The 19,212-nt window shown below is 38.2% G+C and overlaps 1 protein-coding gene across 5 annotated transcripts in view; it reads left to right on the top strand.

The window, feature by feature from the left end:
- The window catches only part of TCF12 (transcription factor 12), a 151,913-nt gene that overhangs the window by 27,075 nt on the left and 105,626 nt on the right, over window positions 1-19,212 (top strand). For all 5 annotated transcript variants that reach the window (XM_065733797.1, XM_065733795.1, XM_065733794.1 and 2 more), the window contains exons 4-5: window positions 11,047-11,120; window positions 13,729-13,797. In XM_065733797.1, coding sequence (XP_065589869.1) covers window positions 11,047-11,120; window positions 13,729-13,797 — 143 coding nt within the window. The remainder of the gene's footprint in view (window positions 1-11,046; window positions 11,121-13,728; window positions 13,798-19,212) is intronic.

The following is a 19,212-nucleotide window of genomic DNA, read 5'->3' as shown; positions in this document are numbered from 1 at the left end:
ACAGAATTTAAGGCCAAGCAAACTTAAACGTGAAGTCACCACCTGGAGAGGTGATTTGCTTAAATTGGTTTGTTTTGGCAGTGCTTGGGTCATAAAACGCAACGGAGAAAATGGGCTACAGTAATTTATGAATTCCACTTATTTGGCACGTGGAGGCTAAGGTGTGTTTTTACTAAAATTAAAAATGTACTTAAACTTTTAAATGAAGTGCCTTTTTGTCATTATAGAAGAAAGAAAGGAAAGGAGAATTCCTAGTTTTGGTTGTTCTTTACTCCAAACCTGCTCTTCCTTTGTATTTTGGCTGAAGTTCTGCCAGGTGAACACGTGCTGAGCTTCATGATAATGTTTCTACCCTAACCTGATCGGTTCTGATAACAAGGTTTTTCTGGATGCTGTAGATAATCGATATAACTTAAGCACTTAGTTATTTTCTGACACTCAGGTGTCCCAATATAAAGCTGATGCTCTGAAGCAGACTACAGCAATGTGTGTGCTGCTCCACAGCAATGTCTTCCTGCACACCCCCTCCCCAAGAGGCCAATCTGATTCTAAACAGCTTTCGATAGTCAGTCTCATAGCTAGCGAATGCTAAAGTGCTGGGCTTGTTTCCCTGTCCCTTTGTGCAAACCCTGACTTTGGTCTTGCCTCATTCCTGTGCTTTCTCCCCTTCCTTTCTGCCAAACACTGGTGTTCCTCTGGCCCTGTGGTGAGCTTCATCTGTGTGAGCTCATCTGGCCAGAAACCAACAAGGCTTTTCTTTATGGTTTTGTTTTCTACTATAGCTTCTTGAAGCAGTTTACTGCAGGGCCCTCAGTTGTTGCTAAGGCAGGCTGGTGTTTGTGTCTGCATGACCTGAGTCCTGAGCCCTTACGTGGCAGTGGTCTCGCTATCAAAATCCCTTGTGAGACGTTGGTAAATGTTACTGTTTGAAGGCTTACTTTGCATGGGGAGATTGCATATTGATTTGTATTAATGGCACATTGGCAGGGAGGTCTGGTTGGGGTCTGTGCCATTTGTTACTTGCTTTCTGCTGTGCTCTGGAATTGCAGATTTTTAATATCCTCTCCTTTCTAATTCTTAACTGTAAAATTAAACTGCACGGTATTTGTCTTGATTTTTGATGTAAAGTCATTAGTTTCTGAGTTCTCATTAAATATCCCTAGAAATCTGGTATTAATTTTGAGGTGCAAGCTTTATAGGAAGCAAGACATGAGAGTATTTATGGCTTTGTAGAATGAAAGGCTATTAAAACATTCTGGCAGGAGGAATTTAAGAAAAATAATTATTGATTGCTTTTGTTTTGACTAGAAAATACTCAAGTTAGTATTTTGAAATGTTTAATGCTGTATTGTTACTGTAGGAAAAATAATTACCAGGTAAGGATGCTTTTCCCTATAGGCTGTCTATGGCATTTTATTGGCTTTCAGCATTTTCCAGCTATAACCTCCAGAACTGCTGTAACAGCATACCTTGAGAAGCTGCAGCAAAAGTTTTGTTTATTCAAAGTGCAATTTGTCCTCATTTAAAAACAAAACAAAAAAAAAACAAAAACCCAAAAAATAAAAAATTCCAGCTGTAAAGTTAAGAGAGTAAAGGCAATTTAAAGTCAAGTTACCCGGGTATAAATTCCAGATCTGTCTTATCCATTGAAGTTCTGCTTCTGAAATGTGTGTGTATGACTTCTAAGGTGCATATCATTAACAGAGTTTTAGTTCACCTAACACTTTTTACAAGAAAAGCATTGAAAACTCACATTTCCGTAAGAAATGTGATATTTGGGATTTAAACAATGGAGAAATGTTGCACAGTCCAGCCAGTCTGTGGAGTATTGAATGAAAAGCTGTGAGGAGAAATGGAAGAGCAGCAGTAAAGTCTTTTAAAGAGGAGGGGGTAAAAAAGATTTTTCTTCTGGATAAGGAGTAAAGTTGGAGAAATCTCAACTTCTTTGCTAGTAAATGTAGTTATTGCTGGAATCATACCTGCCGTGTTCAAATCCCGTGAGGTTTTGGACTTATTTCCTGGAATAGGAAAATAACTGATTTTCATAGTTAGTGTGGTATTGATGATATTCTTTGTCATTTAAATACCACAGTCTTTATTGGGGGTTTTTGATTACCCTAGAAATCTTACTTCTGTGTTCCTGATCCTCTGAAGGCATAGTTTTGGTTGTTAGTCTTTACAGATTTATAACTTGCAGCGTGTAAATGTTAAAACATGAATGATACTGAAATGCAGCAGAGATCAATAGGCAGGTTGTTAGCTGTTCCTTATGATGGAAGAATCCAGTGGTTGCAGCAAGGAGCTGGGTTCACCAAACGTTCAGGTGGATATATACTATCTCTGAAATGTAAAGACAGATTGCTCTCCTTTGACAGATGAAGTCTTGTTTACTTGCTTTGAGTATGATGTTCCAAAATAGCAGTAAAAATCTATGTCCGAAAAGTAGTTGGAAGAAAATTAGTTTTCATGTTGAGGAAAGAAAAGGTGGTGTTTTGATTGTTGGGTTGGTTGGTTGGTGTAGTGTCTGAGGGCCCTGCTGGCAGCACAAGCTGTAGCCAGAACTTGGTAGTTGGTTCAGACTGGATTCTGGCTATGACTTCTGGAAGTAATGGAATTTGTGAGTTGCTGGCTTTGGCCTCTGCAAAAGGAGAACATCTGGCAAGAGTTTTACTGCATTCCAGGTAGCTTATGGAGGAGGAGGTGCTAGGACAAAATCCATACTGGAAAAAATTCCTGATGCTGTAGGGCAGTGCTTCCTTAGCTGAAGTGCAGGACTATAAATGCAGGAATGGATGCCTCTTGAAAACTTGACATCTCCTTTCTATACATAAAAGCTGCAAATCTTGACTCAGTAAGATGCATTTTTTTTTTGTCTGATGCTGTATTTTCCTTAGGTTCTCCTAAATTAATTCAAAATACAGTGTTTCTTACAAATGTCAGTATCTTTTCAACTCAGTTTTTTCTGCTGTGCTCTTAAATTGTTCTACTGGGTCTCCTTTTCCTTCAAATATTGGATTGTTAGTTAATGCATTAATGGTGTTCTGATCATCAGCAAAGCATTTCTAATTTGTTTCATTTGGATAATTTAAATAATTTTTAACTGTATTTCTATTGAGTTCTGTGATAGCCTTCTATGCTATGAAATAATAGTGACCTCAGGTTGATCTCAGAGCATGCACTCCTGCAAGAAGGGCTCCTTTGCTTCTTCTGTTTATGGCCTCATCCACTTATTGGAAAGTTTTCAGGGGGATCCAAGTTTTCTGGATCCCGTGTGCTACAGTGAATGACTGCAAGTACTTTTTCTTAATCTTTTTGGAGGCTTTAGAAAAGCTGTTGAACTTGAAGTGTATTCTTTGCTCCTTGGAGTTAACATCTCAGTTACACAGCGGGTAACTTGGATTGTTTCATGCTCCGCTGTGCCAATGGGCGGTTTTGGGAAATGTAACACAACTGGTAACAGTAGCTGTCGACTGTGAGACTATATTTGAATATTTTTGGCCTGGTGTGTGCAGTCTTGTGACACTCGTCTTGATTTGGTTTATATATAAATACATATATTTTAAAGGGTGTGTGGTTATATAAAGCTGTTGAGTCATAACTGAAGTTAACCACAGGAAAATTTGCCAGTAGAATGGATTATTATGATAGATAATATTTTAGGACTGAGACTCGTGTACTAGAGCTGCTCAGTCTGATACTTCATGGTTCAGTGCAAGAGGAGAACAAGCAGCTTGATGCAATGTAACTGCAGTGTGGCTGTGTGTTAGTGTGTGAATTTAGGCTCTGGCTTCTGTAGCCACTAAAGGTTTGATCTGTGTTGGTTTGCTTTATTCGTGTTTGCAGCCAGGGAATTTCCAAAACATACTGTGTTCTCAAACTTGTAAATATTATTATATACGTGATACAATCTGTCAAGATTAGGTTCTTTTTTTGAACTTAAACTGAATGGAAGAATGATATTAAGACTTACTGTAGTGAATAGTAATATTCGCCTTCAGGAACAAAGAATAGCTTTACTGCAGTTCCCTGAGCACCTGTCTGGCTTTCAAGGAAACTATTTATTTCTCACTAGTTTAAATGCTATTGTTTAAAGCTTTTCCTATTAGATTATGTTTGTGATGATTGAATAAACACAAATACATGTTTTACTGATCATGAGTTACATACCTTAGTTACATACCTTACACACATAGTTACGTACCTGACTGTAGCTATGCTCTTCTCTTTGACCTGGACCTGGTGTCTTTTTTTTTTTTCTTTCTAGGCAAGATGGGTGTAGCAATGTGTGATTTTCTGTTACAGGGCAGCTTGCGTGGGAACTGACAACTCCAATTCTGTCCTGCACAGGTTGTATTGTATTTGAAGTGTCTGGGTCATGTCAGGGCATCTGGTTTGTTCAGTGATGTGATTTTTTGAGTTTTGGAAGCATATAACAGGAAGAAGGAAAAGTAGACAACTTCTGAGTGCTGTTGCAGGAAGAACCTAACGTTCTTTGTTGAGAATACATGGGCCTTACTACAGGGAATTAATAGAACTATGAAATTGAGTTACAAGTAGTAATGGCCTCCCTCAGCCTCTGCAGTCAAATTGCGTTAGATACCAAGCAGGTGGAAAAAATGTGAAACATACCTGATAACTGACACAGGAGCTGTATTGCTGGTACTGACTTAAAAAGTTAACAGACTAAAGTAAATGAAAGCTTTCCACTAGTTTTCCTGAACCAGCATGATTTTTTCCCCAATTTTTTCTGATGTTATACAATGCATGTATTTTGTTGTGTTAGCAGATGTTCAAGTGTACACCTTGACTTTGTCTTCTGACCTAAGAATATGCTGTTCTTGCACATCGTTCTGTGAAGTTATAGTTTTTAACTGCTTTCCATAAAGAGATTTCAAGTTGCTGATACTTCTTAGGCTATGACTAATTTTTAACACCTGTCAGTGCTACTTTTGGTCCAAGTTTTGGTAATTGCCTGGGCAAGTTGTGTACTTTCTGTACTTTACTTTCATCTGATTAATACTTCAGTGGAACCAAAGTTAGTTTTGAACACTTATTTTTGGCATGGAAAGTAACTTGCTGTGGCTTCTTTTTACTGCTTATTCTTAGAATAATTTCCACAGTAACTTCTCTAGCAAGGTTTTGTCATTGCTGAGCAAGGTATCCATAGATTGTTAGACTCCTCAGAATAAAGTGTTTCAAAAATACTACTGTTAATCATCTCTGTTTATATTTCGAATTGACCTTACAGACAAGTATTTGTAAAATAAATAAAAGAAAGGGAGTATTTTGTAAGTATTAAGTGATGTCTGTCCGCAGTGGTGTTGGTCCTTGTATGTTTTGTTGTGCTTTTGGACTTCTGCCATAAAAGGCTGGAGGTTAACCCTGGGCAGGCAGGAGAGGGTGTTGAGATGGGTAGACATGGTAGAATCTTGCTTCTAGGCTACTAAATCCGTGGGTGTTCAGTCTGAGGCTCTGTGGCTCGATGTACTGAGGTCGTGCAGTTTAATAAAATTATCCCAGGGAATATCCAAAGGGAATTTTAGACAGTACTGTTGGTAGCAGATTTTGATTCACTGTAGTTTTTACTGCCACTTCTGTTCATCTTCTCTGGAGCAGAAGGTACAAAAGAGGTTACTACTCTGCTATTCCTTTGGGTGCTTTACTGAGTGGAAGTACTGCCATGTCGGTTACCAGTGGGGATTTTTCCTTTTTGGTTCAGAGAGATGGGGGGAATGGCAGGGACCTGATCAGGCAAGCCACGCTCTGATCAAAATGAGTTGATCAAAATCTTATTCAGAGTGTAGCTCAGTTTTGAGATTGGTGTTTGTCCCACTGACACCAGGGGCTGGAAGTGATTGACTTTGTAAAGAGAGTGACTGACTTCAACTATTGTACTGTGATGGGATCTCATCCTATCTTTTCCCAAAAAATAAACATTTGAAAGTATCTTTTTAGATCCAGTTGAGGCATTCAGTTTGGTTCTCAGTTCCTGACAGACTATTTCCATCTCTGACCTGAACTTCATATCTGTGCGCTATGGCAAAATCAGTATCTACTCTAAAAATCATGGGTTGAGATTTGAAGTTTCTCATGAATATTTTTCACGCTTCAAATGCTTCCACTTGCCTTTTTGTTTTCAAGACTGGGGTAGAGAGAAAGCTCTCTATTTATATAGGGTTTGAAATGAAAGTGTTTTCTAACTAATTAGTGTTGCATCTGAATTTATTGAAATGGCACTTAAGTGACAATGCCATTCATAGCCTGCCTGGGCTTCATTTCTGCTCTCAATTTGATTAATGCCTGTAGCTTAGTGTATTGTAATAGCACCACATGACATGTATTGTCAAAGTAGCTTTTGGTTTTAAGTATTTTTTATGGTAATATGTGGAAATATATTTTCTTTACTTAAACTTACAAAGTCAGATTAGTAAGTAATCTATTAACAGAATAAAATAATTTTCAGTCTATTAGTAATGTTAAGGCTGCCATAAAATTAGAAAAGCTTTCCAGTTTTTGGAATTGACAAGAAGAAGCAGAGAAGTGCTCTTAACGTGCTGAAAGGTAAAAGGCTTAACTTAGATTACTTTTCTTTGTCAAAGCATATTTCTTGTGTCCCTTTATCAGAGAGCCTAAAATTATATTCTAGGTTGTGGTCTGTTTTGTTCTTCACAAGAGATGTATGTGATATGGGGTCTAATGGTAGATTGATTTGCTTGGGCATCTAAGATGCAAAATATGATCAATGCTGTTACGGTTTGTGCTCTAGATATTTTTGCAATTGATTTCAGTTACTGAATCTGATCTGAACGAATATCATTATTCTGAAGCAAAATTGGATAAAGAAGCTATAAAAGATAGAAACTCATACCTTGAGCACCTAGTATAACAACATACAATGTGATTTTTTTGGTCAAACTATTTATTTGATCAACATCATAACAGATGGTAACCCTATAAAGTATATCGTCTTGCTTACACAAACATTAGAACCTGAGACTCTTGAAATAAATTTTAAATATGATCTTTGTCTTATACCAGCAAGAAGAGCAACTTTCATTTAAGTTTAATTGTAAAATCCAATTTTTTGTATTAGATCAACATTTGAACCTACATCTTTGGCATGAATACATATGTTGGCATAGTGATGCAACAGTTTTATCTGCTTTTCTAGAAAAGCTTGAAATGCTCATAGTACCATTTTACAAGCGACATAAAGCAAAACCTCAAGGTATTTTTAGAATTCAGTTTATATAAGCCAGAAAAGCACCCTTGTGACTGCTTAGCCTGAGACAAGCAAGGAATGCTTAGCCTTGCTTGTGGCATGGCCTGGGTCCCCACAGCAGGATGCCCCTGCGTGTGGCTGAGGGCAGGGGTGTGCCTGTCTCTCTGGGACAGGGAATTGCTATGAGCCAGATCCCAGGCATGGGCTGCCAGCTGATTCATCTGAGGCAACTATACAGGAATGACCATGTTATTTGCTGGCTGAGCTATGGTGTATCTGCTTCTGCAGTAACAAACTTCAGTCAGAAGGATGGGGAAATCAACTCATGAACTACTGAAGAGCCTTACTCTCCTCACTACCTACTTAGGGGGAAGAGGAAAAAAAAAGGTGGTAAGGGTAGAACCTTGTTGTACTTCTACCTATCTGACTGTGTATATCTATATAATAGACCTTTACATGGGTAAATTTCCCCCTTTTTTGGATGATGCAGATTGAGGATCCTGTTCCTACGCAATAGATTTAGCAGGGCACTGGAAAATACTTGGAGCTTTTCTGTGCTCTTCAACATCTCTGAGTACCAGATGCTGTTTTGTTTTGTCAGGGGCCACACAAAGTTGATGAGCCCCCCCAGCTCTTCTCTGTCCATCAGGAAAATGCTTGAGCCCTTCCAATGGCACTGTTGCTTTGAGACTTGTTGAATGTACATATGCTGCTCTGAATGAATTGCCTTTTACGTATTTCTTTGGAAACTATGACAGATACTAAAAGCATGGCAACACTATTTGACAGAGAAAATTCTCAGCTACAGAATGCTTTTTCAGTGTAGTCACCACCATTGTTATGCATTTTTACCAGTGATGAACAAGAACCTGCATGCTGTGCTTGAAACGATTTGCACATATGTATGGAACACAGCTTGTCTCTTATGTTGCTATTGCCACTGCTGAAATGCTGCAGCCATTGCCTCACTGTGCTCATCTCCACTGGTTGGTCTCTAAATATTCAGCAAGCATTGATGAAAGTCAGTGGGTGCCATATTTCCCACATGGAGGCATTCCATTCCACATCTTCGCTTCATCCTTACGTATATCTGTGTCAGATGCCATTCTGTCAGACTGCCCCTCTGCTGCCATCTGTCACACGTAACAGAATATTGATGGGAAGGTTCAGCCTCTACTGCCACACCACCAACATTCACCTTCAATGTTGTGGGCCAACATAATGAAACAGGAGGCATTACTTTCAGTGCTGCCCTTTTATGTATTTAAAGATGATTTGTGTGTTCTTCATGGGATTACTTCTCCCTGTTTTAAATCCCTTTACCTCTGGAGGGTGTATCTGATGCTTCTGCTTCATTCATGTGGAAGTGACTTTGTCTATACTAAGCATGCATTGCTAGTCTGAGCCAAGCCTGCTAGAGTTTCTGCATCTTGCAGCATTTGCCTTTTGTGTGTCTGTCAGTGACTGGAGAAAAACAAAAGTAAAAAGTCAGAACAGGTTCCTTAAGGACCAAGATCATGAATGTGTATATGATTTCCTGGTTGAAAATTCTGCACGAGCCAGTTCTTAACTCAGTTGGCATGAGCTGTGTTGATCAGGGGGCCAAGGGGCAGCAGGGATGTGCTATTCCAAGTGGGACCAAACCTTCATGTGGACAGAAGTGAGAGTGTACCAGTTCTGTTTGTAGTACATGAAGTGTCTCATGAAAAGGAGGAAAGAAGACACCTGGTAGAAAAATGAGTAGTCAGGAGCATTAACGCACGTTCAAGCTCACTATACAGGCTTTTTTCTAATTTAAACGACCTGTGAACTTTTTAGAAATTAGTTTTCATCCCACTCTCAAAATGTTACTTTATTTTAGAGCTGTTTCTTTACACAATTTGTTTGCGTAATTCAAATGGTGGAATAAAAATCAGAATTTTTAGCTGTGCGTGTGCTGATGTAGCAGAACTGTAACATAAATCCTTACGTCCCACTGACTTCAATTTTTAAGCGAGTAATGTGTTTTGCTGATCAGGGGTCATGCATCTAAACAGTCCATGAGCAACCATTATCTACTGACTTCTTTCTTATATAGGTTATCATCATGTACAGCCTTAAAATTTTCACAAACACTGTGTTACAGTAAGACATTTTTCTTTCTTTTCTTTCTCCTATGTGTCTCTTTTGAAAGGAAAGCAATGGAAGACTTGTTATAATAATCAGTGGATTACTAGCGCTGTTGTTTCTGGCAGAAAGGAATCGGTTGTGCCAAAAGATTACTTTTGCCTTTGTCAGTGCCAGCCACGACTTTTTACTCAGCTCCTGGATCAATTACAGCAAAACAACAGCAATGCTGTCAGCTGCAAAAAACAGCGAATTTCCACAAACCGATGGCTCACTAGAGTGAGTTCTTTGCATTTTCACGGCGCGTTCTCCAGCCTCGAGGATCCTTCCCACACACACAAAAGGAGTGTACAGATTTTTATCTGGGTGATTGTACTGTACTTTAACTTGCCTTCTGTAGGCTGTCTTTGTTGCAGTGGTATTTTATAGCTTCATAAAACATGTTCCATAAGGAAATAATGATTAGAGTACTGTTACTCCATAGATAGCAATTTACATTACAGCTTTTTTTTCTTGCCTTTTATTTTGAAATGTGGCCAGTCTGAGAGATATGCATGAGAAGGTTATATTTGCAATATAAATCTCAAATTTAGGGATGCTTGTTTGAAGTAATATGAACTTAAGTCATATTTATTAATTTCAACACTTAATTCTTATGTATAGATTGGGGCATTGTGGTGCTTTACAGTTTATACTATGTCATGTAAAGTGTTCGTGGTATGTGTCATATATGGGATTAGTCTGGGTAAGAAGAAATAAAGTAATCTGTTTTTTCATACTCTGAAGTGCATTTGGAGGGGAATCGTTCCTGCTGTTAAAAATAAGAAGTATTGCTGTGTGTGTGAGGAACCAAGTCAATCCAACAGTGATATTATCCCGTATCACTAATTGACCATGGCATATAGTTGTAGTGTTGGTGGTAAGATGACTTAACCAACTAACTTCGAATAGAAAATAAATAAAGAATGTGCAGGCAATGTTCTGTTGGGTAGATAATACACAGGAGGTGTACTCTGATACCAACTTTAAAGCTCTCCCTATTTTTTTTCTTCCCCTTTCTCTTTTGAGCTGTAGCCCTGATTTGCATAAAGGGAACCGATTCTAAAAGAACCGTTACAGGGTTTTAAAAGATTCCTGTTTTGGGAGAGCAGACATTGAGTCTCCGTGGTGTGTGTGGTGGCTTGGTTGTGTGTTGCTTTTTTAACCATTGCAATATAAAACAGTCTGTTGCTTTTTTCTCCTGTGTGCTAAAATGGCTTTCATGTAAAGGCCAAGTAGGAAAAATAATTTCACAGATTTTACAATGCCCAAGCAAGGTGTGAGAGCAAAGAGTAGTTAACAAGTACACATATCACAGTATGTGCTGTAATGTTCAGTGCTTAAATTGCAAGATAAATCATGGTGTGCAAAAAGCCAGGCTAACGTGGTTGTGCTTGTTTTGTTACTCAAGCTAACTTCAGATGGGTTTTGTTGGGCTGACTCTGCAGGCTGGTAAATCTTGACTTTTTCTGCTCCCGTTTTCAGCAGCTGCAGTTGTCAGAATGAGTAGGTTGCACTGTAGCCAGCTTCATTATCAAGGAAGTTTATCTTAAGTTTTGCTTTTAGAAAGACTGCATTAAGGATATGGGAGAGATTGAATTTGCATTCAGGTTGTATCAGGGAGCATTATGGTTTTGCTATCTTTTCTTATAGGTCTCTGCTCTTCTTTTTATTGATAGGTATGGATGAGCGAACAGGCGCTGCGTCCTGGGGAGCAAGTGGTCAGCCAAGTCCTTCCTATGAATCTTCAAGGGTAAGATTCCCACATTATAACTGATAATAAAAGATCATGGGAATGTACGGAGAAAATATTCAGATGATTTGGCAATGATTTAAAGGGTAAGCTCTTTACAATAAACAGATAAGCATCTTTCAGAGATTCTAATGACTTTGATATGCTGCAATAGCAGTTCAGATTTAAGGCTAAAAAAATACTGCTTTAGTGTTTATGAAAATAATACATAGCTGCACACTTCAGTTATGAATATGCATTTAATTTACCTTATGGTCAGAAATGAAGATAAAACTCGTGTTACTTCTTGAGGAGCAAATGTACTGGTGAAGTGTAAGGAACTCAAGCCTCTCCATTGATGTTACCCAGTTAAGTAGGTGCTGTATCATGATACTGCTGATAACCTCCACCCTTTAAATGCTTTTCTCCTGTTCCTGTTGCAACTTCATCTTCTTCACTTTGTGATTGAAAGTTTTATAGTAGTATCCAGTATCTAACAATAATACTGCCTTATAAAATCCAGCTTACTAGTCAAAAGCAAGCCTTTTCTGTATTAAATCTCCTTATGTTTCATCTACTCAGTTTTCTTGTTATGAATGCCTACTCCTTCAAGAGACAATGAGATAAGTACCTAATGAATTAATTAATAGAAATACACTGTGTAACTGCTGGCCTCAGTCTGAATAATCTGTTCTGATTTCAGTGCTGTTGAGACAGAGAGAGCTGTTAATAGCTTTCTCTTGCTGTGGAATGAAGTGGGTGGGCTGCAAGGTCTTGAGCAGCTCATTAGATATTGTTAAAACCTGCACCTGTCTTTGGAGGAGAGAGCATTAGAAGGACTTATCACAAGGTCTTAGTTTTCCCATTGATATTCAGTAAATAAGCTAGAATAAATGGATAGAAAAATGCTGTGAGATGCACAAGTGTTTCAGTGCAACTTAGAAGTTAGATATCCTTATAAAGCATCCCATGTAACTTGAGTCATAAAGACCAGCTTCTAGGTTCTTTAGGTGCCTTGTCTATGTTTGGAATGCAGTCCTACTATATATTTTTCAGTATATATTGTTACTGTGTTTACTGTTCTTACACTCATTTGTGAAGTTGTTCATCGATTTGAATCGATCACAAGACAAGCTGACCTAACTATAGAATTTGAACTTTATTCAAGTTTACAGTCTAGGAAATTAAACATTGGCCAAAAGTGAAACCACCGGAAATCATATCATGAAGTTAACAATCAAGGCAAATGGTAGAGCTCTAACAGAGATATACTAGAATTGTAGGGAAAGTTTAGTGCTATTTGCTTGTATAACTAAGAATAGAAAAAAAGCTGTCAGTACAAATCTTGAGTGCAAGGATTCAGGAGAGGGGAAAAAAATAAACAAGTCCTTATACTTGTCAGGTATCTCCCTACCCTCTGCTCTTCTTTCTGCCAAAGTAATGTTTAATAAGTTTTCATTATTTGGGGAGGGGCGAGAAGGGAATAAAATAGTTTATTTCTTAAACTATTAATGCACCGATTCTAGTAGTGCTGAGGTAGTGAAGTTTCCTTCACTTCCATAGAGATTTTTTTTTTTTTAATATCAAGGGCAACAGAAATTGTGGGTGGAGGTGGGAGGGAAGTCCTAAGTTCAAATCACAGACTGTTGTATGTTGAATATTTTTAAAAGTGTCTTTCAACACTTGACTTTTGTTATGGGCAGCCTGCTAGATCATACATTTTAAGAGCAGGCCTTAGTAAATGTGGAACATGATGTGAGACTGTCTACCAGCTTCTGCCTGGAATGACCAGGACTGTGTGTGCTGCTGCCTCCCTGGATACTGCAGCATCACCAGTGCTTGGTGGGTGGGTGTCTGGGGCCTGTGTGCTTGATTTTGAAAGACTGCAAAACATCTGTATCCTTGATTTTTATGGCGTACATCACCTTTGAACATGGAGGAATAATAAGGAAGACCTCTGTCACAGGGTCAGAATACACATTTTGTAGAATCAGTGTGAACTGTGTGTCTAAAGGGATTCAGAGGGTTTGGCCAATGTAAATACAGATTTTTGTCTAGGCTGTCAGTGTACTAGAAACTAGCTAATAGGAGAGGAAAAAACAAGTTTTAGTAGAGCCCTATATCATACATGAAACAATTAAGAATGGTTGTCTAGGATATTACTGGAAATTACTGAAAAATGAACTTGAAATTACTGGAAAAATACAAGACCTCATTGATGAGTCTAAACCAAGTTTGTAGACATATGTTTTGGGTAAGACTTATTCTGTTTTATTCTTCTGTTGTCTTTCAGCTAATGAGGTAATGGTGCTACTGGTTCAGAATTTTGTGTGTAGGTAACCAAATCAAATGACTGTGAGGAAGAGCTAAAAATACGGGTGGCTGTATTGTAGGTAGATAAAACATATTGTAGGTAGATAAAACAATTTCTTTGATAGCATGGCAAATGGTGTACTTTGACTTTTGTGTCTTCATTATGCCTCATGATGATTAACATCCGAAGTTTAAGTTGGGATTGTTACAATTCCAGTTCAGCTTTAATACTTCAAAAGTACAGTGCTTTTTTCCATGATTTCACTATGGAAAGTTCATCTCGTCCTAATTGTTCTTACTAATTGGTTATTTATAGGAAAATGGCAGTCTTCATGGAAAAAGCTCAGACCTCTCCACGGACATAGAAAAGTTGAAACCGCAAGAGGTACTAATTATTCTTTTTATCTCATGTGTGATTTTAGTACATGCTTTGTTTAATCTGCTTGCTGCTGACTACTGGAGTGTTTTGTTTTTTTTCCTTAAAAGTCATAATACAGCAACAAACTGTTTGAGAGTTAAAGTAAATGGCAAAACACAGAATGGAATTTCCAGAAGCATGTAAATGGATGCAATTTTTCCTAAGATATATATTTAACTACCACTTAAAATGCCTGTTATATAGGAGTTCTTAAGTAAGGCAGTGGAAGACTGGCTGAAGGAGATCTTCCTTTCATTTCCTTTCCCTTTTTCTTGCTGAAGTTCTATTCAGCTCAGTGTAGCTGGCCTGACTGTGTCTAGCAGTAACACTTAAGGAAAGGGTATAATTGCAAGGCAAATATTTTGTCACCTTCACTGATTAACTCTCCCACTGAAGCCCAGCACTTCTAGGGGTTTAGACTTTCTGGGCAGAGCCAACCTTGTGAGTGTTGTTCTTGGAGCTACTGTTGGGTTCATTCTTTGAGTGCTGTGAATTTTTCTACCTTTGATTATAATTTTGGCCTAAATAACAAACATTTCTGTGGCATAAATACTGATGCTTGTACACTGGCAAGTTATTTAATGGATTTCTACCATGTTCCTGTGTCCCAATTAGTAGTAGTTAGTTGCTACCTGTGTACTTTATATTTTTTATGAACATCTTTATTTTACATGCAGGCTCTGTGTGTGTTCCACCAAAGTGAGAAATTGTAATCTGTAGGTCTCTTGTATAGTAACTTCTTGTAGCTGCTTATTAGCTCTTGGTGTGATTCTCTGAATTTTTCTCGCTCTTCATAACTCAGTTCTGTATAACTTAGAATTGCATCAATTGCTGGTGTATTCACTAGTCAAGATGAAGGCCATGCTATTAATTTCTGCATGACATAATGATACTTTCATTTTTGTTCATTTCTTTCTCATTAGTAAGTCTTGTAATTTTTGACTCACTGAGCTCTGAAATGATACTGCTTCCAAAACTAGAAGAAAAGCTACTTTAATATTATTCTGTATACTATACAGTATTTACCACATTGTTCTGACATTGAATCGATTTTAAAGCATGTTTCTTTCATGTATATGTAAAAAGATTTATGCTTAAAATTGCCAATTTCATAGAGAATTTGTCTTGCAGTTGTATGCCAACATTTAGCTTAAATGATTTATTTTTTGTTGTCAGTAAATTTTATCATCTTTGTTTACTCATTCTTTTGAATTATTGATGCAATTGTTGATGATCATTGGTCTGAGTACAGGTTTTTTTGTTTTAATAAGGGAAAATACATGGGTAACTTTATTTTTACAGTGGAAACTGGATGTATTTCTGTTTCGATGGAGTGTTTGTGTTTTTCTCTTTTGATCAGTAGTTAACTCAAAAAATCCATCCTTTATTCCATGACAATTGAGTTTACTTTAAGTGTCTGATAATGCTTTATTAAAAGCTAAGATTTTCTATGTAAGTACTGTTTTGAAGTCTGAGAATCACTGCAGATTGAGAAAACCTTATAATAGCTTTGTTTTTTCTGTTCCTAGGAATGCTAAATATCATCCTAACACTAAAGTATTAGTGGGCTTTTGTGTATTTAGAGTTGGCTGTGGTGCTCTTAGACTGGTGAAAAGGTATGAATTGAGACATGGGTGACAATTGTGACATCTCTTGCTTAGATCAAACGTTTTGTTAAAAAGTTGGACCACTTGAGAACAAATCTTTAGTGGAAAATAAGAGAAAACAAAGGAAAACTTTATTTAGAGGAATGGTAATTACCAGGTCAGTGGCATTCTATGAAATGCTGATCTTCCTTAATCTTCAATGATTATATTATAATTCATATACAGTACTGTGTCAAATTTTGTGCCTTTTGGAGTCCTTTCTGATTAGTGAATCTTCTTAACTTCTGTATGTGTGATTGTGGTGATGTTTTTTTTTAATGTATGACTATCTTCTGATTAATGTGTACAACCCTTTTCCTTACCTGAGTGATGTGGAACTGAGAGATGTTTGCAAGTGTTAGTGATTCCTTGTGTTAGAAGGGTAACTGTCTCTTAGTGTACACTGCAGAGAATTGCAAGGCTGCTTTTTGAGAGCCTTGCTCTCTACCAAGCTCTTCGAAGGCAATTCAGATGTACTGAACCAAGTAGCAGTCAGCTATTACATGATAGTATATTGGCCTATAGCTCTTGGAAGTTTTGTCATGCTGTTGTGAGATGCCTCCAAACTCGTACCTGTTCCACTTCTGGGAGTTCTGATTTGTGTAACCTCAGCAAGAGGTTGGTGTAATCACCTTTGAGGTAATAACCATTCCTGTTATCTTTTGAGGTAGAAAAACTTTTAATCAGTTTTTATGACAGCGTGTATAATGGTAGCTTGTATGTTTTGAGTAACAGTACTCTTTGAGGTTTTCTTTGTTGTTTTGATTTTGTTATGTCTTTGCCAAAGAGAAAAAAGATCAAATTAGTTTTTCATCTGTTTAGATTGCTGTCTCCAAAAAGATGCAAATAACAACAGTATTTTCCAGTAAGCATTTCTTTACTGGATTAGTTTGCCTGTTGTTTTTTTTTTTCTCCCTTAATACCCATAATAACTTAAAAATTGGCATCAATTTGCTGAGATGCTTTTTTTTTTTTTTTGGTGAAATCTATGGTGGATGCTTTGAGTATCTTCAAGCATTTATACTGTGATAAGAGCTATGAGTATACATTTTGACCTCATTTAACATAGAATCAGGTTTCAGTCAAGTATGCAGCTTACCCTCCTTTGCATTTACATAACTCACCTATGTATCTACTTGAAGGCAGAGTTGAACTGTTCCAAGTACCACTGCTAGATTTAGATAGTGTGGCATCAGTGAGCAGATTTTACACTTTGTTTATGTAAAATACTCTATACCCATTCTATTCTTTCCACATCTTCCCTACTGGGTAGTATTTTCAGTCTGCAAAGAAGTCAAGAAAAAGTAGTAATGAGATAGCAGGCTTTGAAATAGTATTTTATACCTCTTAATCTCAGGTACATTATGAGAAAGGAAGCTGTTAAATAGCAAAACAAGACAAGAGGGACACAGAAATACAGTAAGTGTTATCAAGACTGTTTTATTTGTGTCCTTTTTGTCCTCTTTTTGGTTTTACTTTTTATCGTTGTTGGAGGGGAGGCTGTTGGTGATTCTTCAGTTGATTTGCTTTTCCTAATTAATTCTATAAGTAAGCAGATGATTTAGTTTAAAACCAAAGCTTAAATTAAGTATCCAATATTTAGCATGCAGGACATTTCTACAAATGAAGCTTATTCTGCGGATTGGTTTGTGGGCAGCATTATTATTATTACTATTCTTTGCCAATCCCTATCATATTGAAATTAATATGGGAATCTGTAATCAAATTAGCTTCTTACATGGCCAAGGAAATGTCTTATGCCATGTTGTTATTTGTATTTGGAGGTGTAACTGGCCTTTTAATCTAGCTGTTTAAGATTTGTCATTCACTAAGTTCCTGGAAATGGATGTAGAACTGGAGAGTACACTGATTATTGGAAAATAGTTCATTGTTCTGTCCTCTGTCCTTCTGCACTATTTCAAAACAGCAGTGTTTAAAATAAAAAATGAGCTTGCTTCTCGTATTCTGTTCATTGACACTTCGTTTTCACATGTTTCAACTGATATATGGGGAAAGCTAATGGCTATTTTGAAAGTTGTATTACCAAGCATGTAATCTTTGGTGACACTTGTGTAGTAGTTGTGAAACTGTCTTGTCTTTTCCCAGTAACACCTGAGATCTAGGGTAGTGACAGCTGCTTTTTCTTCTCCCCTTATGTAGCAAGTGACAAGAGTATGGAGATCTTCCTGCTCTTGAAATATATTTAAAAAAAAAATTAAGCTCTGTTTGTCTTACAGATATTGTAGCAGAGAAGGCTTGCTTATATTTAAAGGGAGTTAGAGTAACTCCTTGTTTCTGGGAAAATTGGGTAACCTCATCAGATTACTGTTGCGTTTACCAAGGGGAAATCATGCCTGACCAACCTGATTGTAAAGAAATGGCCAGCCTGATGGATGAGCAGTGGATATTGTCCTCCTGGACTTCAGGAAGGCCTTTGATTCTGTCACTCATAGGATCTTCATAGAAAAGCTGCAAAAATAGGGGTTGGATGGAAAGCCTGGCACAGTGGTGGGACCTAGTGATCAGCAGTGTGAAGTCTGGGTGGAGGCCAGCAGTGAGTGGAGTACTCTAGGGGTCAGTTCTGGGTCCAGTCCTGTTTAACATCTTCATTAACAATTGGGATGATGCAGGGGAATGCGCTCTCAGTAACTGAGTTGTATTATATCAACAAAGAGACCCACAACATGAGTTAGGCTCAGCAGTGTGGTTTTGCTTATCATAGGATGAATTAAGTTGGAAGGGACCTTAAAGATCCTGCAGTCCAACCCTCATCTATGGGCAGAGTTGCCACTCATTAGATCAGACTGCCCAGGGCCTCTCCAACCATGAATGCTTCCCAGGGTGGGGCATACACAACTTCTGAGGGCAGCCTGTTCCAGTGCCTCACCACTATGAGTAAACTTTAGGGTTTTTTTTTTTTTGCTAGCATCTAACTCTTTTAGTTTAAAGCTGTTCCCCCTTGTCCTGTCGCTATCAGACCACATAAAAAAAAAAGTTGTTTGTCATCCTGCTTATAAGCTCCATTCAAATACAGGAAGGCTGTAATGAGGTTTCCCCAGAGCTTTCTCTTCTCCAAGCTAACCAAGCCCAAATCCCTCAGCCTATTTATTAATTTATTTATTTTCATGAGGCAGATGCTCCAGCCCTCTGACCGTCCTTGTAGCTTTCCTCTGGACCTGCTCCAAAAGCTCCATATCCCTGCTGTGCTTGGGGACCAGGGTCTGGATGCTGTACTTCAGGTGGGGCCTCACAAGGGCGAAGTAGAAGGGGGTCAGTCACCTTCCTCAGCCTGCTGGCCACTCTTTTGATGCAGCCCAGGATACAGTTGGCCTTCCAGCTTGCGGGCACGTCCTGCTGAGTGCATCTTGCACTTCATAGGATCAGGAACTGTAGGTGTTGGAAGGGACCTCCAGAGATCGAGTCCAACCTCCCTGCCAAAGCAGCTCCCTAGCTCAGGTTGCACAGGTAGGCATCCATGCGGGTCTTGAACAGTCTTCCTTCAGGGCTTTATCCATTTTGTGCACAGAAGTGGCCTGTGGCAGATGAATCATGTATGAAGGTCTGGTAAAAGTTACCCAAGACGTACAGGAGCCATTCTGGAACTTAAGCTGGCAGGTAGAAAGCTGCCCCTACAGTGACCCATACAGGGAGGTCAGGAGAAGCCTGGAACACTTAGCATTGTTGAACCTCATTCTGTTCACTTAGGCTGACTTTTCAAGCTTGTCCAGGTCCCCCT

The sequence above is a fragment of the Cyrtonyx montezumae genome, unplaced genomic scaffold, assembly GCF_038088225.1.
Source record: "Cyrtonyx montezumae isolate F1298 unplaced genomic scaffold, pur_monq_1.0 scaffold_17, whole genome shotgun sequence".
Lineage (NCBI taxonomy): Eukaryota > Metazoa > Chordata > Aves > Galliformes > Odontophoridae > Cyrtonyx > Cyrtonyx montezumae.
The sequence above is the reverse complement of the archived record's forward strand: the minus strand, read 5'-3'. Positions and strand labels throughout refer to the sequence as shown.